General features: G+C 38.9%; 1 protein-coding gene across 1 annotated transcript; it reads left to right on the top strand.

Moving 5' to 3' along the window:
- Nucleotides 1–23,189: 23,189 nt before the first annotated feature.
- LOC138898889 (uncharacterized) lies at nucleotides 23,190–24,409 on the top strand. Its single transcript, XM_070184997.1, has 3 exons — nucleotides 23,190–23,673; nucleotides 23,788–24,197; nucleotides 24,248–24,409. Exons 1-3 carry the CDS (start codon nucleotides 23,190–23,192, stop codon nucleotides 24,407–24,409), a joined length of 1,056 nt encoding a protein of 351 aa, XP_070041098.1.

Genomic DNA, 24,409 nt, shown 5'->3' with positions numbered 1-24,409 from the left:
TTAAGTTTTGAATTCAAGCATGTTGTAAAACAAAAGTCGGCAAAAGTTGTCGCAAGTTAAGTTCATAAATTAACTGAAATTTGGGTCTAATGTTACTAAGATTTTATCCCAATATATTTGGAGTTACGAGGTGATCCACCAGTCAAATTGAAGATCTACGATCCTAGTTTTCAATGCATAAAATCGTTTGTCAATACGATAGTAGATTAGAGAGATGTTTACATTTTCACAAGGCTGCGCAGGTAGCCCTTATGGGATCTACTTGGTTGGTGGCCGACCTTCACCAATTGTTATCTCAATTTTGGGATCATATTTGCTCAAATTTTGACCTCTTTCTGTCTTCACACTGTCCTAAACCTCTCAAACAGTTCCCCTGAGGCTCCATACAAATTCTAAAAGAAAAAAAAAATACAACATAACCCAACATCAAAGTTAGCCAAAGGTGAAGAATAACCCCTCTATGGTGTTGTGATGTGAATAAGGATGATGGTGACCAAAAACAATATTAGGTTTTGAATTGTATCTACTGCCTAAGGTATTCTTAACATCCTTTTGGTTGTATTTAAGGTTAATTATATGTTGGTTGTGGTGTTGGAGTGAATGATTACAAGATATCACTTGAAAGGGGAAGAGATGTTGTTATATTTGTTGGATTGTTCTTAGGATATATATATATATATATTGTTTTTATCTATGTCTATATGTTTATCAAGTGAATTGATTAAAGAAACATATGAAATATGAGATTGGAAGTGAAGATTAGATTAAGTGAGAATTAACACTTCTATGATATTGTATTGTCATTGAGGGCTGTTGTAAGATAAATATAGCTTGGATTTAGACTTGAATCTACTGTAGGAGGTAATTATATTGTGTTCGTGCTTGTGCTTTAGGTTATCTTGATGTTAATAACCGTTATCTACTGCACCTAGACTAAGTTGTACGAAGCCAATCTTGAATCAACTTCACTTTCTCCATGGCATCCCGAACTCAATCGGTGCCCAACAACCTAGCCTTTCCGGCTCAAACCAACCAACTAGAGAACGTTACTGCTACCCGTATAAGGCCTCATAAGGAGCCATATGAATACTCGATTGGTAGTTGTTATTGTAGGCAAACTCTACAAGCGGCAAGAACTGATCCCATGAACCTTCGAAATCCATAACACAGGCGCTTAGCATGTCTTCCAAGATCTAAATGTTGCGTCGAATTGCCCGTATGTCTGGGGGTTAAATGTGGTACTCAACTCAACCCGCATACCTTACTCACATTGTACAGCTCTCTAGAAATGTGATATGAATTGCGTGCCTCGATTAGAGATAATAGACACCGACACACGGTGAAGGTGAACAATCTCCTGGATAAAGATCTGAGCCAGCTTATCTGAAGAATATGTAGTCACAACCGATACGAAGTGAGCAGACTTGGTCAGCCTATGCACAATAACTCACACTGCGTCAAATTTCCTGAAACTCCTTGGGAACCCAATAACGCAATCCATGGTAATACGCTCCCACTTCCACTCGGGAATCTAAAGTCTTTAAAGCAAACCGCTCGACCCCTGATGGTTGTACTTCACCTGCTGAAAATTCAATCACCGAGCCACAAACTCTACTATATCTTTCTTCATTCTTCTCCACCAGTAGTGTTGCCTCAAATCCTGATACATCTTAGGGGCACCTGGATGAATGGAATACCACGAACTGTGGGCCTCCTCGAGAATCAACTCACGCAACCCATCCATATTGGGCATACAAATCCGACCCCGCATCTATAACACCCTATCATCTCCAACAGAAACCTCCTTGGCATCACCATGCTACACCGTATCCTGAATGATAAGTAAATTGGGGCAGTCATACTAACGCGCTCATACAAAGAAGACCGAGAAACCACGCAAGGAAGAACCCAGTTAGGCTCCGAAACATCTAACCTCACGAACTGATTGGCATAAGCTTGAACATCCAATGTTATAGGTGTCTCACCACCTGGAATATATGCAAGGCTACCCATACTCATAACCTTTCGGCTCAAGGCATCGGCTACCATATTGGCCTTTCCGGATAGTACAAAATGGTGATATCATAGTCTATTAACAACTTCAACCACCTATGCTGCCTCAAGTTTAGATCCTTTTGCTTAAACACCTGTTGTAGACTCCGATGATCTGTCAATACTTCACACGACACACCATAGAGATAGTGCCTCCAAATATTCAATGCGTGAACAATGGCTCCCAACTCTTCTCATGGGGCTTCAACTGGTGTGAAGCACAATCGATCACGCTACCCTCTTTTATTAAGACACACCCAATGCCAATTTGCGAAGCATCATAATAAACTGTATATGAACTCGATGATGGCAAAACTAGAACTGTAGTGGTGGTCAAAGCAGTCTTGAGCTTCCAAAAGTTCTCCTCACACTCATCAGATAACCTGAATGGGTCATCCTTCCGAGTCAATCTAGTCAAAGTGCAGTATGGATGTAAACCCCTCCACAATACGACGATAATAACCTGCCAAACCCAAGAATCTCTGTAGCTGAAGACGGTCTAGGCCAACTCTAAACTGCCTCAATCTTTTTCAGATCCACCATGATCCCCTCACTAGACACCACATGGCCCAAGAACGCCACTGAGTCAAGCCAAAACTCACACTTAGAGAATTTAGCATATAGCTTCTTTTCCCTCAAGGTCCGGAGTACAATGCTCAGGTGATGCTCATGATCCTCCTGGTTATGTGAGTACACCAATATGTCTTCAATGAACACAAAAACAAATGAATCAAGATATGACTAGAATACACTGTTTATTAAGTGCATAAAAGCTGCTGGGGCATTGGTCAGCCTAAAATACATCATAAGAAACTCTTAGTGACCATAACGGGTCCTGAATGTCGTCTTAAAAATATTAGAATCCCTAATCTTCAACTGATGATACTCTGACCTCTGATCAGCCTTCAAAAACACTTTTAGCGCCCTGAAGCTGGTCAAATAAGTCATCAATGCGTAGTAGTGGGTACTTGTTCTTAATTGTAACTTTGTTTAACTGCCTATAATCAATACACATCTACTTAATACCATCCTTCTTCTTTTCAAATAGAACAGGTGCACCCCAAGGCGACACACTAGGCCAAATGAAGCCCTTATCAAGTAGCTCCTAAAGTTGTTGCTTCAACTCCGTTGGTGCCATACAATACAAAGGAATAGAGATGGGATGAGTGCCCAGCACTGGGTCAATACCAAAATCAATGTCCCTGTTGGGCGGCATGCCCGACAGGTCTATAGGAAACACATCCGGAAAGTCTCTCACTACTAGAACAAACTCAATTGTAGGAGTATCAACACCAACATCTCTCACAAAGACCAAATATGTTAGACACCCCTTCTCAACCATCTGTTGAGCCTTCAAATATGAAATCACTCTACTAGGAAAATAATCCCGGGAACCTCTCCACTCAACCCTAGGCAATCACGGCATCACCACGGTCTTAGAGTGACAATCTAAAAAAGCGTGACATGGTGACAACTAATCCATGCCTAAAATCACATTAAAATCAACCATGCTAAGCAGTAAAAGATCAACTCTTGTCTCCAATCCCCCAATACTCACCATACACAACCGATACACACAGTCCACAATAATAGAATCATCCACCAGTGTATATATATGAACATGCATAACTAAAGAATTACGGGACGTATCCAAATAATGAGCAAAGTATTATGACACACATGAATAAGTGGATGCACGATCAAATGATACTGAAGCATCCCTGTGGCACACTGAAACAATACTTGTGATCACACCATTCGAATCAACCGCCTCTGGCCTGGCGGGAAAAGCATAGCATCGAGCATGACCGCCACCTGATCGACCTCCCCCTCTAGGGCAAATCCGAACTGCCTGAGTACCACTCTAGTGGCTGAGTGAGTGGTGAAGTAACTGGTGCGGAAGTAGTAGCCTGACCTCTTTCCTAATCAGGACCTACCGTAAGATGGGGACAACACCTCCTCACATGCCCTAACTCCCCACACTCGAAGTAACCTCGGTGTAAGTATGACGGCGGGGCCTGAACCAGACCTCAAGAGCTAGAATAACCACTATAAGAGCCCGGTACTGACGAACCTTGTACTGAAGGAGCACGATATGAACTCTAAGCTGGGAGTGCACTAAATAAAGGCTGGACCAGACGAGTACTATATGAACCATGACTAGCTGATGTACCACGATGAACCGATTGAACCATTTGAGTGGGCCTATAAGGACGACCTCTAGTATGATGTGACTGACCTCCAAATAAGGGAGCACTGAAACCACCTGAAACATGAGGCCTCTTGCCCTCGCGCTCTTCGCGCTTAAGCCTACGAACCAACTCTAAGCACCTAGAACTATCGACCACCTGGTCAAACCAAATATTTGTCTCAGCCTCTCGAGCCAAACTGAAACGTAGGCCATAGTTGAGGCCATCAATGAACCTCCTGATCCTCTCTCTCTTAGTAGAAACCAACCACACTGCATGGCGAGTCAGATCAGCGAACCTCATATCAAACTGAGTCATTATCATACCCTCCTACATAGCTTCTCAAAATGCCTATGCAACTCCTCATTATGAGTCTACGGGACAAACTTCTCTAAAAAAGAATTGAGAACTTATGCCATGTAAGTGGTGTAGCATCGGCTGGCCTGCTCAAATCATAAGTATGCCACCATCTGTAGGCTACCCCGGTCAGCTAAAATGTAGTAAATACAACCACATTAGTGTCCAAAAGACCTGTTGTGTGAGGAATCCACTGACACCTATCTAGAAATTCCTAAGCATCCTCGAACTTTGCTCCACCGAACTCTTACGGCTTAAGCCTCCCAAACTCCTCAGATCTATTATGCTCCTCATCACTCATAGGTGGGCTAACCTTGGCCCAAGAAGCAGCAACCGGCTCGGCTAGTAGTACCCATGGTGTCTGGAGTCCCTGAGCTAGGTGATCTGGAGTACAAGTGGTGGGAGTCTGGGCACCTCCCCCTGCCTATGAAGTGGATGGTGCCGCTGAAACCAAAACCGCCTAAGCCAGGCTCGTGCATACTGTCAAAATATAGGCCAAGGCCTCCTAAAGGCCTGGGATAACAATGGGCACTGCTGGTGCTTGAGTTGGTCCCACCGTCTCAACAATATGTGGTGCTTGATCCTTAGCTGGAGCAACTAGTGGCTCCACAAGTGCTGCTCTATATATAGTACGAGCCGCACCTTGGCCTCTACCGCGACCCTGGCCTCTCACGGCCCTAGCTGGTGATTCTAGTGGCCGTCTGCCGGATCCTATCATACGTGTCCTCACCATCTATGAGAGAATAGAAGAGTCAATATTAAAGCTTTAGAAATAAGAAATCCACACGATAAGAATGCAAGAAGGTGAGTTTTCCTAACGATTTGGTAGCCTCTCAAAGATAAGTGCAGACGTCTCCGTACAAATCCGCAAGACTCTACTAAACCAGCTCATGACTTGTGAGACATCAGCAACCTAGTGATCTGATACCAACTTGCCATGACCCAACTCCCACTGGAGTAGCGACGACGCCTAACACTACTTGCTAGGCAAGCCAATAGTCACATAACAACTAAATATTTGAGCAAAACATGGTTTAATATACTTAACATCAAAAATATTATAATTGTCTTAGAAAAAACAATAATAAACTACTACAACAACCCCCAAAATCTGGTTTCAATGAGTACATGAGCACTACTGAGTATCAAAATATATACCAATTCTGTAATACAACTGTCTGAATAGTAGAACAATAATAGGAAAATAAAGGAAAAGAGAGTTAAGGTCTGCGGACGTCATATCAGCTACCTTGAAGTCTCCAAGCTCTTATACTAGCACGGATCTAACAATAACCACTTCCAGATGCAGCTGGATCTGCACTCGAAGTGCAGAGTGTTGTATGAGTACAACCGACCCCATGTACTCAATAAGTAATAGAACTAACATTGGGCCGAAAGTAGTGAAGTGCTCAGAAGAGGACAGTCAGAATCCAATACAATGACAACACAGATATAATGATGACAATGACAATAAATAACTCAAAGGAATTATCATAATCGTCATGTTCATGTAATAGAAATTTAGACATACTTTCAAATTCAACAATAAAAGCCCAATATTGTTAGGAACATGTCAATTACAGCTAGCATGAGGAATGATACATCTCTATGCCTATATGCCAGTTATGCATGTCAAATGAATAGTTTCACGGTGATATCCCCAAGTACTCTCACTCTCAAATTACTCAATCTGTCTATCTCAAATGCCCGCTTATCTCACACACACAATCACTAAGCATTGTACGAGTGATTGGCATCAATGTCCATCACCAAAGCACGTGTATATATCACTGTGCCTGCGCTCACTACTAGTATGTCAAACTCTGGAGGGGTGTATCCTACCCAAAAGCTAATCAAAGCCAATAAGGCCTGCTGCGGCGTGCAACCGGAACCACATAATAATAATAATAATATTAGTAAAGCCAATATTGCCTGTTGCGGCATGTAGTCCTATCCGCAATAACACTCTCCACTTGGCTCTCATGCCCACCTCACACATCAATCTCACAAGTCTCGAGGGCTCACAATCTCATACAATTCATATCAACAACTCCACACATGGAACAACAATAATAATATGAGATGCAACAATGAACGATGAACATTGACTGAGATTTGACATGCCAAATGAAGAATCTTGACTGAGTTTAAAAATACAGTTAAATCTAATAACATAAAATAACCTCACTAGCTCTCAACCGAATAAACACATAGCTTAAACATGATTTCTAACAGGAATCACAGCTCATTTACTCTAACAAATAGAAATTACATGGATAAAACAAGACTTGATAGCAACACAATACAAAAATCAACCTGGATCATGATTACCATAGTGCACGCCCACACGCCCGTCACCTAATATATGCATCACCCTGTCATGCCCCGAACCTAGGAGCGAGACAAGCACCCGGTGCCTCACTTAATCTGGCGTACCAAATTGCGACTAAGGGACTCTGAACACATAATGTCATACTTTGGCCATGGGGCCACCTTGCAAGACAATTTGCGAAGCAAAATATAAAACTGAATGGAAACTAGCGCTAACTAAATATCAATATAAAGCTAGGCCGACAAGGCCGTCATAGCTACTACAGCTGACAAACCACCAATTTATACAAACCCAACATACTGCACTAACCAATAGGATATGCCTACAAGCCTCTACTGATAGATGTACTGTGATCGGAACAGGGCCCCGACCTACCCATAACATATATACAGATATACATAAGATGTACACAAAACTCTAGACCTGGCAACTCCGAAAGACGTGGAGCTTACCGATCAGGCGGAACTCGGGAAACACCTACTGAGGAGGTCTACCCGTCTGTCTGTCTGAACCTGCACGCATGAAATGCAGCGTCCCCAAAAAAGGGACGTCAGTACGAAATAATGTACCGAGTATGTAAGGCAATAAAATAACTGAAATCTGAAACTGAACTGATAATATGATAACTGAAATTAACTGGGAGTCAAAGATGATCTGGAGATATACTTACCTGCTGATACTGACTCAACTCCTTCAATATAGTAAGTAAAATAATTGTACGGCCTTATAAGGCTCGGTATATATAACTGCTCTGCCATAGTAGGCTCGCTCATAGGCGCTCGGCCATACTAGGCTATGTATCTCGACCATGCTTGGGCTCGCTCATAGGCGCTCGGCCACAGTAGGCTCGGTATATAACTTTCCATCTGATCAGTGGTTGCCCAATAGGGGCCTGCCCATCGATTATAGCTCGATGGTAATGAAAATACTGTAATACTGTATATATAGGCTTGTTGCTCTCTTGACTGGAAGAAGACAATACTAAATTGAATATAGAATCTCGATAAGGAATAATATTGTAACTTATGAGACTAGAATAGTGTGAATAAATTCATGAATATGAACTTCTCTTTTTGTCTCATTATTAACACATGTAGCTACGAGATCATGCCAAAATGAAGGAAGGCTTAGCCTTAACATACCTTATCACAATCTTTCCAATCACCAAGTTGAACTCACCTCTTCACACCTTAATCTACAAGAATGATAATAATACTATCGTTAAGTTACGAAAGGTACAACTATCGCACAACGAACGACAAACCTATTTTGTATTAAAACGGGCAGCATCTCCCCTATAATATGCCCTTCCTCCAAATTCAAGATAACACCAAAAATACAAGAGCAGAACAATAACAACATATATACAACATTTTCCAGCCCTATATACACCATCAAATACTACAAAACAGCCCAACACACCCCAATCTCATCGTATACAAAACGACCACCGTAGTAGTGTCAAACGACCCGAAAATGTTATGACGAACGACCAGCCAACCACCCTATATTTATATGGTGTTTATAAACCCCCTTCCTCCTCCAAAACTCCACAAAATAGTAATAAAACACGCAGCCCAACAGCAACACAAAACAGTCCACAAAACAGTCCGCTACAAGTGAATAACTCGAACTCACGGCTTCCGATCACCGTCCCGTGAGTTCTTACAAGTATAGAACGACTTACCATGAATTTACAGCAGAAAAAATGGATGAAAGAGAGCAGTAAACTCACCTTATTTGTTGGATAACTCAGCTCCTATCTTGGTTCTTCAAACTCTAAGTTTTACCTCCAATTGGAACTTGAAAGGGAGAGAAAATCAATTAGGGTTTGTGGGAACTTTTTGGGAGGATTCTTTGCAGAGCTTATGTCTGGTTATTATGCTCTATTTTAAGTCTAATATATGAAGAAAATAGGCCCTTAAAAGGCCTCTTTGGACGACCCGAAATGGCCCATTTTTGGGCTTTCATTTAAGCAAGTAGGTGACACACCTACTTGTCACCTAGCAGCTTGCGCAGTATCGCAAAAATGCACATATCTCTCTACTCTGATGTCGTATTGACAAATGGTTAAATGAGTTGGAAAATAGACTCATAGATCTTTAATTTGATGGGTGGAACACCCCGTAACCCTAAGTATATTGGGAGAAAATCGCAGTTACATTTGACCCAAAGTTTCAGTAAAACTTATGAATGTAACTTGTGATGACTTTCATCGACTTTTGTTCCACAACTCTCTTGACTTCAAAACATAACAAACGGATGTCATACGACTAATATAAATCATAACATAATCTCCTTAGCATGTTAATCACCCTAGTCTCACCCCAAAGGTACATGTTATAACATTCCCAACTTGTCGACTTACGACGAAACATTGTTTTATTCAATTGCTTTAGCTTCTGCACTGTCCAACCCTCTTTGTACTTGTTGTTCATGATCTTCAATATTGTAACCTCAGAGGTAACATTATTAACTTACTTTATATACTTTTAAATATTATCTCATTTTTGGTCCTACATTAGTTTGCTTACGACGCATTTTTACGTACGAAAATATAGGGTGTAACACACCCAAACACAACACAAATAATTTTTTTTTTCAGGGATTATTACCCTCCAAGTTTAGAAATATTACTTACCTCTAAATGCAAAAATCAATACTCCAACAAGCCCTTTCCACCCGTATCGGCCTCGAAACGACTCGAATCTAGTAAAAAAACAACTTAATATCAACAAAAAAATGTCGTAGGAAACCACTTGAAACAATAAAGTTTTGATCTTTATCAAAATAAAAAAGTCAACCCCAATCTCGGAACCGGGGAAAACTCACAAACTCCGAACATCATTCCGATATGAGTCCAAGCATACCAAAATCATCCAATTCTGACTCCACATCAACCTTCAAATCCTCAATTTTCATTTTCGAAAAGTTTTTACAAAATCCCCAATTTCTCTACTTCAATTCCCATATAAATGAGAAAAACTAAGATGGAATCATGAATAATGAACAAATCCGAGTCAAATACGCTTACCCCGATCCAAATCGTGAAAATCCCCTCCAAATCTTTCCAAACCCGAGCTCTCAACTCAAACTATGATATAATAACTCTAACCATCAAAATGGGATTTAAAAGAGTCTGCCCAGTCATTCCTCTTTGCGAATACGGAAGATGCCTTGCGTTCGCGAAGAACAAATCACACCAGCTATTAAAACCTCCTACGCAATCACGACAACTTAGTCACGAACGTGATGGTCAACACCCTACAGCCGCGCGATCGCGGTCCTGGTCTCGCGACCGCGAAAAACAATCACTTGCCACCCCTGAGCCTTACCTACCTTCTACGTGAATGCGTTACCAAGCTAGTGTTCGTGGTGAACAACCTGCCTCAACCTTCGCGAACACGTCCCTAAAATCACAAAATGATGCACAATTTACACTAGCCACCAAATAACTCTATGCGATCGCGATCACGTATAAGGAAACCAAATGCACAGGTTCAGCAATTCTTCAAAGTCAAAAATGAAGCCGAACTTGATCTGAATCACACCTGAGGCCCTCCGGACCCCGTCCGAATATACCTACAAGTCCTAAAACACGATACAAACTTACTTGAAGCCTCAAATCACATTAAACAACATCAAAATCACAAATTGCACATCAATTCAAGCCTAATAAACTAATGAACTTTTAATTTCTAAAACAAATGTCGAACCATATCAAATCATTTCCGAATGACCTCAAATTTTACATGCAAGTCCCAAATGACACAACAGAGTTGTCCCAACTCTTAAAACCAAAAATCTAGACCCGGTATGAACAAAGTCAACTCTCGGTCAAACCTTTCAACCTTCCAAACCTTTAACTTTCCAACATTCGCCAATTCAAGCCAAAACGGCCTACGGACCTCCAAATTAATATACGGATATATTCCTAGGTCCAAAATCACTATACGAAGCTATTGGAACCATTAAAACTCTATTATGGAGTCGTCCATACAAAACTCAAACTCGTCAACTCTTTCGACTTAAACTTCCAACCTTGAAATTTAGTGTCCCAATTCACTCAGAAACCTCCCCGAACCAATCCAACCACCCCGGCAAGTCACATAACCACAAATGAACATAGAAGAAGCGATAAATAGGGGAATGGGTATACAACACACAAAATGACAGGGCGGGTCGTTACACCTGGCATCATCATTCCTGCATTATTTACATCATATATTAACATATGGGTATGTGCGTATCTTCTTTTGCAGGATCAAACATTGCGACATAGAACTTCTTCTAAGCAACAAACCAAGCTACACCGCTATGAGGGACAACAAACTCATAAGCGAGCCAAGGATTCAAACTCCACCTCAATCTGATCAGTAGAACTCCAAATCGTCAAATCTTCCAAGTTTCATAATCAAGCTACAATACGCAAAGTTGTCCAGGTTCCAAAATCTTCTTGACTTGTAGTATCGTCATAACACGATATTGGGGCAACTCCTGCAAGCATCACCCCTCCAAATCATCATTCCATAACAACATGAGGCATGATCCTCATTAAACCGAGGTATGTAGGCGATTCAAAGTCAAAATTTGGCCCCTAATATTTCCCTAATCTTACAACTCATAATCGTTCCCAAATCCACATGCCATTCCTACAATACATGCCTGAAATCGGGACAAAATTGGTCTTAGTTAAATTTCTTTGCCCGAAAATGCTTTCATCGTCTCTTGTTAAAGAGGGGCAGCTGTTGACGACCAATTTTGCCCCCCTATTTTAAAATTTAATTATTTATACCTAATACTTTGCAATAAATGTGGTAGAAATATTTTCTAACCGATAATACCTATTTTTACATAAAATATAATAGGAAATTAGTAATTAATAGTGTTAAATTAATTAAATATTTATAAAATATATTACCCTTATTATTTTGAAATTATCAAAATAACCTCTATATCTTGATACAAAAGTTTTACAATTAATTTGACAAATTAATCTTTTATTTTAATAACATCACTTATTATTTAAATTAATTTGAAAATAATTTCATAATTTGGTAAATAAAGTGTTTTAATAGATAAATAATTAATTACAGTAATTCATAGTGTATTTGATGATTATTTTTATCACGTTCAATTAAAATTAATTAAGCTTAATTAAGTTAAGTTTAAAGGGGTTAAAAGATTAAAAGGCTGCAATGCCTAATTAAACAGAATGTGGCTATTTGATTAAACAAACTCAGCCCAAAACACAGGCCCACTGCCACCTGACTCGGTCCAGAACCAGCCCCTCTTATCCACCTTGGTGATCCATGCAAAACCTTGAGAGCCAATAAAATCATGCCATGTCACCTGTCCCACTCACTCACAAAAGAAAGACATTTGATCTGGCCCGTCGATTCCAAATCATCGATAGTCCATATTTATTCATATTTTCCCTTTTATTTTAAACCCCACCCTATATATTATCTCAACCGATCCAACGGTTCCCATTTTTCCCTAATAACATTTTTCTTAAACCCATATTACCTGAATTATCTGGGCCGTTGATCAAATTATGCAACGGCCCAGAACTCGTCTTTTATTTTAATCCAAAGACCACCCCCAAACCTTATTGATTCTCACCAAGAACGGCCTCTTCTCTTTCCTTTTTTACTCTTTATTCTCTCAAACCCTTCATGCCAATCAGTCATCAATCCTTGCACAAATCAGTGCAAGGTCATAAATTCAAACCTTACAACACTCAATCTGCCTCCTATGTCAACGGATCTTGCCTAATTCTTTCCCCTTTCATCACTAAAGTTCAAACCCCAATCTGAAACCCTAGACCTAAAAATGTGTAACCTGGAATCCATCAATCCCTTTTATATTCTTTCAAATCGGAGCATGCATGGTTGATATCTTCAGCTTCATCATCGTGATTCTTTGTCCAGAGGTCAAATACAGTGACATCTGGACATATTTGACCATTGGCTTGAAGACTTCAATGATCGACTTCTCTCTTCTCAACTAGAATCCATCACTAATTTCCCCTTTGTTCCTCCTGATTTCACCTATTCTCAATTGTCATCTGCCATATCGTCACTTTCCACTGCCGATTTTTAATTTAATCGAAACCCTAAGGCTTGAACTTTCACTATAAAATAGGACCCTTTAATGCTCTCACCTAACAACACCTTACACGATCAACAAACGAACACACTTGATATTACTAGAAAAATTATCTTAAAGTTCAAGTATTTTCTGCTAAATTTAGTTTCCAGTAGTTTCTACTAAGTTCTCCTTTCTTCTTTTGTTTTCTGCTCGAGCTTTAATCTCTATACGTGGTTCATTTGGAGTTTGGATTCCTAAATGGCTAAACAAAGAGCTCTTGTTTGGTTTGTTTCCCTGCAGAAGGTCACTGCACACTGACCTTCCTTTCTTTGATTAATTGTTTACTTGATGTTTATAATGTTTTCTCTGTTGATTGTATTTCATTCATGATATATGTTAGTTCTTTATGATTGTCCATCATGTGATGCTGTTCTCATTGATCAAAGTTAATTATTTCCTTGATAAGTTATGATTGTTCTAGTATTATTGGTTAATTTATGTTAATGAACTTCATGACTTAACTAGATAAACATTTGCTATAGTGAATGATATGAGTTCTGCTGAACCTTTGTCATTATCTAAAGACTTCTGATGATTCCATGTCTGCTTTGTTAGCTATTCTAAAATGTTTTGCCAACTTGATTAAGCTAGCTTCTTAGACTTTTTCTAATATCGTGTTGAGAGTTCATGTTTGCTACATCTGTGCTACATTGATCCTTGGATTAGTAATGTTATACCACCTGTTGATTTAATTGAAAATGATCTCCATCATAGTATCCATGTCACACAACCTATCTGCTTTGACTAAATAATCCATTATTGAAACCATGCCTAATGTACACACTTAAGAGTTCGTATGTCATTATAATCTAGAGTTATGTAATAAATTCACAGTCATTATGTTATTTTCTCATTTGATATATCCTGTAATCATGCAACTCTTTAAAAAACTTCATTGTATATAGGTTGAGTAACTTTTGATGACCTCCATATTTATTCTTGTTTAGTAATGCTTGTGAATCCTTGCATGTTTTTCATCTGAGGAAGTTTTATGCTTCTACTACTATATTCTTCATTTGAAACTGCTTTTTCAAGAATGAGACGGAATCCTACTAGCCTTAATGACCTAACTATTTGAGTAATATAGAATTGTGAAATGAGGAGTTTACTGTTGTCACTTATAGGCTTAAACCAATCCATAATACTTACTTATCCTGTTAAAATGAACATTGTTCTATAATTGGTTGATGCCCTTTTGTCAGTAAAGATTTAGTTATGAATCTGGATGTTGATTGAGAATCTGATAGACTAGTGATCATTCTACTATGTTTGGACCAGATTGAAACTGACCACCTGGCCTACTTTGATATCTCTACTTGGTTAAACAAGTCTATTAGTATAGGTCCTTAGTGTAGTAAGGCCTTAATCATGTACATGCCTACTCTTGACTGTCCTGAATACTAATGCATTGACTGTTGAATTAATGTGAAACTGATTAACGATTCTAAAATGTTGAACTCACAGTAGGACTAATGAAGTAAACATACATATCTTTCCTACCCCTTGGATCACGTAACATTGCATTTCTAAACTTGAATTAGTCTATTAATGGTTTACCATGAACTCTCCTTGTTTTACATCTATGATGGTCTCTTTAAATGTTCTAATACATGCTATGAGTGGTCATTGAATATCCCTGGACAATATAAATATTTGCAGCAGCTGGCCTTTAAATTCTAGTTTCTGATCTTAAGGTTAATGGTGTGGTTCTAAAAGTGTTCATGTTTATGCCCTTTGATGATATTCCCTGTGGCTTCTAAACTCTGTGTATTTGTACCTTTTGAGCCTACTGTTGCTCTCATGTTAATTGCTAAAGTGAATACCTCATTTGTATGTAAACCTTTGGGAAAGAGTAAGCGAGAGTAATTAAGGGTATTTGGGGTGAAACCTAGTTTGTGGTTGAGATGTTCTTCCTTGACACAAGCACTGCTCAGGGTCCATAAGACCTTTGTGATCTTTAAAGTTCCAGGGATCCAAATGGTATCTTGTCCGTGAATAAGGTTTTACCTAAGCCTTTAATTATTGACTCTTATAAATCCTCCTAAGATAAGCATAAATAGAATTGGTTACACAATATTATTTATTCTCGTTTATGTGTTGTGATTTTACTTAGTTAGATCTCATATTGATTTTACTAATGGACCTTTATTTCATTTGTGTACATGATTGAACTGGGCCTTATGATTTCTTTAGAACTCAGGTCTGAGTTCCAGTCTAGGATCCCTTTTGCTAAATGAAGATTGTAGCTACTTGTAGATCTACTAGGCCTGGTCCTGTGACGACCAAATAGGTTGTTTTGAGTACTAGCCCTTATTTCCGTATTCGGAGACCTCTATTAGCTCCATTTAATGTTTCTTAATTTTCGTGTGTAATATGTGTCTTTTTCTAGAATGATTTTATGTAAAACTTTGAATAAAACATGATTTATGGCTTTAAAAATAACTTGTGTTTACTACGGTCAACATTTTGTTTAAACAACCCCGGATCGGTATTTTGACGATCGGTGGGTTTATATCGTGATTTTGGACTTGGGAGTATACCCAAAATTAAATTCGGAAGTCCCTGACTTGATTTGACTTGTTTTGCCGAAAGCTAGTAATTTGAAAGTTTAAAAATTTCCTTGGTTGACTTTATGGCTAACATGTTCGTATATTGATTTTGGGACTTGGTATAGGTTTAATTTGCTATTTGAAACTTGTCTGCAAAATTTGTTGCAAATCGGAGTTGGTTTTATAGAATTCGAACGCTCGATTGTGAATTTAGAAGTTCTTGAGTTTTCTTTAAAATTCCATGCATTTTGACATCCAATTCGTAGTTCTCGGTTTTATATTGGTGTTTTTATCGCACGAGTAAGTTCCTATTATGTTATTACACTTGTGTGCATATTTGGTTTGGAGCCCGTGGGACTCGGCTGAGTTTCGGATAAGCTACGAAATAGTTTTGGACTTAGGAGGTAATTGGTTTCAGCTGTTTGTCGTATTTGATGCCTTGTGCTTCGTGATCGCGAAGCTACTCTCGCGATCATAAATGGGAAAATGATACTGGGGCGGAATTGTTCTTCATGAACACAGGGACATGGTCGCGAACACAAAGTAGTGGGGGAGGGGGGGGGGCTTACCCTTCACGAACGCGATCGTCCTCTCGTGAACGCGTAGGGTTATGGGGTTATGGGAGGAAGTCTGCTTGTTACTCTTCGCGAACGTGAAGAGGGGCTCGCGAACGCGAAGGCCTTTGGCCACTGATGCTTCTCAAATGCATCACGTGCTTCGCGAACGTGAAGAACACCTGATGCCCAGGTATTAAATATTTCAAATGTCGAGACTTGAGCTAATTTTCACCATTTTCAAGTTTGAGCTCGGCCCAGAGGCGATTTTGAAGAGGTTTTGAATCCCAACTTCATTTGTTAGTATGTTTTAACTTGTTTTTGTCGCATTTCCATAATCACCCATTGATTTTAACCTTTAATCTAAGCTGTTTTTCATTGTAGAAATTAGGGGTTTAGGTAAAAATTGGGGATTTTGAGAAATTGAGATGTAAACCTCAAATTGAGGTCGAATTTCGAATCTAATCACATAATCGGGCTCGAGGGAGAATGGTTAATTAGGTTTTGGTTCGAATCTCGAGTTTTGACCAAGCGAGCCCGGGGTTGACTTTTTCCAAAATCATTAAAGATTGCATCTTTTCACTTGTGGGTAGTTTCTGAATCCTATTTTGAATTATTTGAACTACTTTTGGCTAGATTTGATTGGTTTGGAGGCTAATTCTAAAGGTAAAGCCACGGCTGTTCCTTAATTTGGTTGCAGAGCGAAGTAAGTATCATGGTTAACCTTGACTTGAGGTATTAGCACTTGTTGGTCTATTTGGTATATGTATTATGTGTGGGGACGACATATATGTGAGGTGACGATTATATATGCGTCGTCATTGGGTTAAAGCATGAGGGTGGAAAGTGTTTCTTTATTATATTGTTTTATTGACCATATTCTCCATGCTTAGGTTACATTATTACGTTTTAATTATTCGCCTCATATTTATTGTTTGTTTTGAAGATGTTGGGAATTTTAAAAGTTGAGATAATTTTATCATGGCACTATAATTGAAGTGAAATTATTTTTCACCTTGCATTTGTTATTCAGATTTGTATTGTTGCTTGGTGAGGAAGAGTGAAAAGCACGAAGGGTGTTGCCGTATCTTATTTGCATTCATTATCATATATTGAGAAGTTGTGAGGATTAAAGCACGAAGGGTGATGTCGTGCCATAGAGTAAAAGCACGAAGGGTGATACTGTGCCATTTTATTTATGATATTACATGGTGAGGAAGAGAGTAAAAGCACGAAGGGTGATGTCGTACCTTCTTTATTTCATTTCCTTATTTAACTTCCGTATTGGTGATTTACTTGGTTACATTGTTGTTTATTTCGGATGATGTTATTTGGTGATATTATAATTGTTGTTATGATATTTCCCCTTTTCGCATGTCTCCGTGCAGTTAATATTTTATTGTTATGTTTGTTATTTTATTGCTTTCTATATATATATATATATATATATATATATATATATATATATATGTACAGGATTATACGTAGGCGTCTTGTCATAGCCTCGTCACTACTTTATCGAGGTTAGGCTCGACACTTACGGAGTACATTGAGTCGGTTGTACTCATGCTACACTTTTGCACTTCTTATGGAGATACTGGTGTTGGTGCCAGTGGCGTCTAGTGGTGTTCTGCTCGGATCCAGAGACAATCAAATACTTGAGGTATAGCTGCACAGCGTCCGCAACCCCGAAGTCCCCTTCTTTATCTATCCTACTATTTATCTAGTCTCGAACAATTGTATTTGCTTTGGACTATATGTGTAGTACTCTAGTTGCTCATGTATTCGTGACTCCGGATTCTGGGAGATGTTTAGATATTGTCGTTAGTATTCTATTATTCCATTTCAGACTATTTCGGTTTATTTCTATAAATGTTTTATTTTGAATTGTTAAAATTTGTTAAATAATCTAGTTAATGTTGAATTGCCTAGCAAGTGAAATGTTAGGCACCATCACGTTCTCGAGGGTGAGATTTCGGGTCGTGACAAGTTCGAGTCAGAGCACTAGGTTGCTTAGGTCTCACGAGTCATGAGAAATCTTAGTAGAGTCTGGAGGATCGGTACGGAGACGTCTGTACTTATCTTCTAAAGGCAATGTAGCTTTAGGAAAATTTCACTTCTTTCTTTCCCTATCGTGCGATTTTATTCTATCATTGGCGTCATTCCAGAATGTTTTGGTATGGTTGCGTTTGTGAAAGTTTGAAAGTTTAAATAAAGGTTTCGATCGTCAAATCACAATTTTGATGTTGTTTGGTGTTGTTTGAGACCCCAAGTAGGTCCGTGTTATGTTATGGAACTTATTGGTAAGTTCGTACGGGGTCCCGGGGGCCTCGGGTACTTTTCGGATGAGTCGCAGATCACTTTGGAACTTTGTTGTATTGCTGATGGGCCTGAGTACTGGTGCAATCGCACATGCAGAAAAGGGCAACAGGTGTGACACTACAAAAGCGGCCAAGCAAGTGCAATTGCGGTTTTCGTTAGGCAGTGCTGGGACCGCAGATGCGGTCATTTCGCCGTATAAATAGGACCACACCTGCGGAGTGGGGCATCACAGAAGCGGGGGTGCAAATGCGCATCAGGGCAGCAGAAGCGGCCGACGACCTAGCCTGGGTTCTTACAGGTGCGAGATTGAAGTCGCAGAAGCAACATTTTAGACCGCAGAAGCGGGATGTTCTAGGCAGTATGGCTTTTTCATAAACAGGGGTTTGGCCCATTTTCACTTCATTTCGTGCATGAGAGCCGATATTGGACCAATTTTGGAGTGCTATTTTCATCATCTATTACGGGGTAAGTGATTTCTTCACATTGCGAGTTAACACATGGTTTATATATGGATTTAAGCATGGGAATTTGTAGAAATTTGGGATTTTGGTAGAAAACCTATAAATTGGTATTTGTTTTATTTTGACCACGAAATTAGACATGGAATTTGGAATAAATTATATATTTGAGTTCGTGGTGTTATGGGTAAAGTTTATCTTCGAATATTCTCGGAATCCGGGCACGTGGGCTCAGGGGTTAACTTTATTGAGTTGCACATTGTTTGACTAGTTGCGGATTGTTTGGCTTGAAATGAAGAGTTAGAGAGGTGTTGGAGCCGGTTTTGGAACTTTGGAGCGAGTTAGGTCTCATGTCTAACATTGTGTGGGGGAAACTACCCTGTAGGTGATGTAATTGCTATGTGATACTAGGTTTGGGTGTTACGTATGCACGAGGTGACGAGAGTCCGTACGTAACTAAAGCATATTTATGTCCGGGTAGACTTAGGACCTTATTATGAAATAATTGAATTATTTGAACTCGTTCAGCTCGCTTAACTAGTTTAACTTATGATTGAAATTGATTTAGAAGTAAATATATGTATACTAGGCCGGGCCTTATCACCTTGAGTTGTTGGCTAGTTATTTGAGAAACGGTAAAGATTATATTCACCTTGTACTCATGTATTGTGTTGTAAGCATCTATGGTTCGTGCCGCTTGACCCTCGGTAGTGTACACATTATTCTGGATCGGGCCGAACGACCTCGGCATAATCATGCGTTATATCACTGGTAGCCCGAATATTCACGAGATTATCTTTCTCCTGAAGCTCGGCATATTATATGGATTCCTTATTCATCGATATTGGCACTTGACATTCTCTGACCCGTTAAGGTAGAATATAAGATTGAGAAATTCATACTTTGAAGTAAATATTTTGAAGATTATGTAACTTATAGATTTACCTCATTGTCTTTGTGCACTTCATATCTGCTATGAGTTATTATATTATTTTACTGAACCTCTAGTAGATGTCGACCCCTCATCACTACTTTTCCGAGAGTTAGGCTAGATACTTATTGGGTACGCGTTGATTTACATACTCATGCTACACTTATTTACTAAATGTGCAGGATTTGACAGGCTCATTGGGTGATTATCTTGGCCCGTGGGTGCAACTGTTGAGGAGAGTTTGTGTGAACTGTATCCCACGCTACGCATCGCAATCTACTGAGTCACCATCGTACTATTCATTTTATTCTGCTTCATTTACATTCTAGACATATGTTGTATTATTATTGCACTCCTTAGTAAGGGCTCATGCATTTGTGACACTGGGTTTTGGGATGTTCTAGAAGTTGTCGTGATTTGTCTAAGCATTTACACATTTATATCATCTATACTGTTAACAAATTTTATATTTCCATGATTTTTATGCGTTGATTTATTCATCTAATAAAGAGCAACGATTTCGAAAATAATATAACTCATAATTAAATCGGTAGTTCACATTTGGCTTGCCTAACGGCGACGTTGGGCGCCATCACAGCCTATAGTGAGTTTTGGGTCATGACACCTAACCCCGAAGAAGTAGTGACAAGGGGTCGACATCGATGCTTACTAGAGTTCCAACAAGAAATATAATAACACAATAATCATATGTGAAGCACACAACCATAATGGGGTGTTTCAGTAAGTTAATCTTTCAAATATTTCTTTTAAAGTATGGATTTTTCAATAATGTATTCTACCTTAACAGCTCGGAAAATGTCAAGTACCAATATCAAATGAATAAGGAATACCATATAAAATGTCGGGCATCAGTGGAAATATATTCTCGTGAATGTTCGGACTACTAGCGATATAATGCACGATTATGCCGATGTCATTTTTCCCGATCCAGAATAATGTGTACACTACCGAGGGTCGAGCGACACAAACTATAGATGTATCTATTATACTGCCAAGGATTTCGGCCCGCTCCACAAGAAAGGAAGAAAGTTGTCGAATCACGAGACATGTGATTACAAAACAGTACGAGCAGAAATTTAATATAACTAGCCAATAACTCAAGGTGATAAGGCTCGGCCTAGTATACATATATTTATTCTAAATCAATTTCAATTATAAGTTCAAGTACTTAAGCCAGCAGAATGAGTTCAAATAATTCAAATATTACATGATAAGGTCCTAAGTCTACCTACACATAAACATGCTTTAGCTACGTACGGATTGTCGTCACCTCGTGCGTACGTAGCACCCACAACTACTATCATATAGTAATTACATCACCTAGGGTTAGTTTCCCACTCACAAAGTTAGATAGGAGACTTACCTCGCTTCGAAGTTCAATAACCGGCCCCAACACCTCTCTAAATCTTCAATTCAAGCCAAACGATCCGAAACTAGTCAAACCATGTGCAGCTCAATCAAAATATACTCCAATACTTATAATTAATCAATTCATAACAATCCCCAACCCCACACTAAAGTCAATAAAGTCAACCCTCGAGCCCACTTGCCCGGACTCCGAAATGTTTCGATGATAAACTTTTCCCATAACATCACGAACTCAAATATATAATTTATTCCAAATTCCATGTCCAATTTCATGGTTAATATCAAAAAATAACAATTTCTAGATTTTCTACCAAAATACCAAATTTCCTACTAATTTCCATGTTCAAATCTACATATAAACCATGTATTTAACTCATAATATGTGGGAATTACATACCTTGACATAGATGATGAAACTCTCCCCTCCAAGAGCTCCAAAAATTTCCCAACCCAATGAAAATGTGAGCGAAATGGGCTAAGTCTCGGATTTAAGAACACCCCACTACCATAGAGACCCTCGTATATACGGACTAGTAGCCGCTTCTGCGGCTCCGCACCTGCGGAAATTCCCATCGCAGGTGCGGTTCCCACTAAGCCCAGCCAAGTCCACTTCTGCGGAAAAACGTCCGCTCCTGCGGTCTCACTTCTACGGAGCAATGACCGCTACTGCGGTCCAGCATCAAAGGCCCAGCTTCCGCATCTGCGGTGCCTCATCCGCTTCTGTGGATGCGCATCTTCATGCCAAAACTCCGCAAATGTGGCCCTTTCCCCAGCTGGCCTCTTTTGCTTCTACTACGACCTCCATCGCGTCTGCGTGTCCACACGTGCGACCAAACAACTGCAGGTGCGATGACACCAGATCTCGGCAGTTTCCAGCATTTTCTTTAAATCCAAATATCAATTTGTTTCAAACTCGAGGCCCCCGGGAGCCCATCCAATCGAACCAACCAGTCCAAAACATAACACGAACCTACTCGGCGTCTCAAATCACACCAAACAACATCAAAAGTGTGAATCGATGATCGAAACCTTCATTTAAACTTTCAAACTATTAAACTTCGACGAACGCGTCTGAATCACACTAAAACTTTCTGGAATGACGCCAAACTTTGCTCACAAGTCATAAATAACAATATGAACATATTCCAAGCCTCAGAATCCCAAACGGACTTTAATAACACCAAAGTCCACTTAAATTCAAACTTAAGAAATTCTTAAAACCTTCAAAATGCCAACTTCCACAATAAGCGCAGAAATGCTCTCGGGATACCCGATACTCAACCTGAATATACGTCCAAGTCCGAAATCATCATACGAACCTATTGGAACCTTCAAATCTTGATTCTGAGGTTGTCTAATAAAAATTCAAACCTTAGTCAATTTTTCCAACTTAAATCTCCCGAAATAAAAATATTCTTTCCAAATCAACTCCGAACTTCTCGAAATTCAATTCCGACCACATGTACAAGTCATAATACCTGAAGTGAAGTTACTCAAGGCCTTAAACCACCGAACAATGCGCTAGAACTCGAAGTGACCGGTCGGGTCGTTACATATCCAACCGCTTCATGAGGTCAAAGACTTTAAATTAAAAAGTCTCGAGGACGTTGAGAATTTATTAGATAAACAATTTAAAGGATTCAAACTTAGTCCTTTAAATTTAGAGCATCGATATGATGAAGATATGAGTCTAAAAGGCTATGATGAGATAAATAAAATCTCAGAAAAGTTTGCTCGAAAATCGGTACAAAGGATGTTCTATTATCTTAGGCCAACTCTTCAAGATGTACTCATAGAGGAGCCTGATGCTACTCATTTTTTCTAGAGTTATAATGGCACAGAAATCTATGAATGGAACATAGATGGTTTTATTGACTGTCAGATTTATACTTAAGTATGTAGAATGCTTATGTACAACACTATCTGCAAGGTTAATAAGAATTTCGAGAAAACCATTGTTGGCATGACAGTGGCAGGTTTTACTGGACAATTAAAAGGATGGTGGGACAATTATTTGATGAATGAATATCGAGCTGAAATAATGAATGCGGTAAAAGTAGAAGAAGGACAGAATTATCATAATTGTGTCTATTCTTTAGCTCTTAATATTATAGAACATTTCTCTGGAAGATGGTCAGACAATAGTGAGACCTTAAGGATCATGCTTCAAAACCTTAGATGTAAGAGTCTAACATATTTTAGGTGGTATAAAGATGTTTTTCTATCTAGAGTCATGGAATTACCAGAGTGTAATAGTACTCACTGGAAGTCTAAATTTATTGATGGACTCCCAACACTCTTTGCTGAAAGGGTTAGAAAAGCTCTTCGGGGAACAACAATGAGTATAGATTATAATAGCTATTCCTATGGAAATCATATTAGTATATGTACACAAGAAGGCTTAGCTTTATGCAATAAAATTAAGTTAAGCCAAGAAATTAAGAAACATCGTCTTAATGAAAGACAATAGTTAGGGGAATTCTGTGAACAATTCGCCATAGATATTCTTAGGAATAAAAAGGAGTCTCATAGACATAAGAAAGAACCTTATAGGTATAAAAAGAAGAAGAAAGGATCTTTTGATAAAAGATTTGAGCAAAAGGAAAAGAGAAGAAAGGCTAGGAAGGAGTTTATAAAATCCAATGAGCCTGATGCTTTCTATAAATGTGGCAGAGTAGGCCATTATGCTAGAGATTGCAAAGTCAAGGACAAGATTAAAAACCTTGATATTGATGATAGTATTAAAGATTCTTTGTATAAGATTCTTTTAAATTCCTCTCCTGATAATACTGACCAAGAGAGTAATTATGGAGATTCGTCAACTGATGAAGATCTTAGGGTTCTACAGGAGGAAGAGTACATTTTTCAGAAGATGAATGTGGACCCTGCAAATAGAATAAGAATCAGTGTTGTAATAACAACATAGAGGATGAATGTTTTAATCTTTATTCTAAATTTAAGGATCTAGAAGTTAATGTCCTGACTAATGATAGTTTATTAGAACTTCTCAGGGTTATTAAAAACCCAGAATTAAGGTCTCAGATAATTGATCAACTGGACAAAATTCAGGATACAATTCCTACAAGTCCAGAGATTGAAGAAATTCCTTCTCAAAATAGATAA

The sequence above is a fragment of the Nicotiana tomentosiformis genome, chromosome 9, assembly GCF_000390325.3.
Source record: "Nicotiana tomentosiformis chromosome 9, ASM39032v3, whole genome shotgun sequence".
Lineage (NCBI taxonomy): Eukaryota > Viridiplantae > Streptophyta > Magnoliopsida > Solanales > Solanaceae > Nicotiana > Nicotiana tomentosiformis.
Note: the sequence above shows the minus strand (reverse complement) of the source record. Positions and strands in the feature narration are given on the sequence as shown.

Bases quoted from the DNA above. Each gene is read 5' to 3' on its own strand.
- LOC138898889 (XM_070184997.1), top strand. From the start codon at position 23,190: ATGCTTATGTACAACACTATCTGCAAGGTTAATAAGAATTTCGAGAAA. The intron at 23,674-23,787 runs GTACACAAGAAG...AATTCGCCATAG, and splicing joins TGGAAATCATATTAGTATAT to ATATTCTTAGGAATAAAAAG. The intron at 24,198-24,247 runs GTAATAACAACA...TCTAAATTTAAG, and splicing joins ATAGAATAAGAATCAGTGTT to GATCTAGAAGTTAATGTCCT.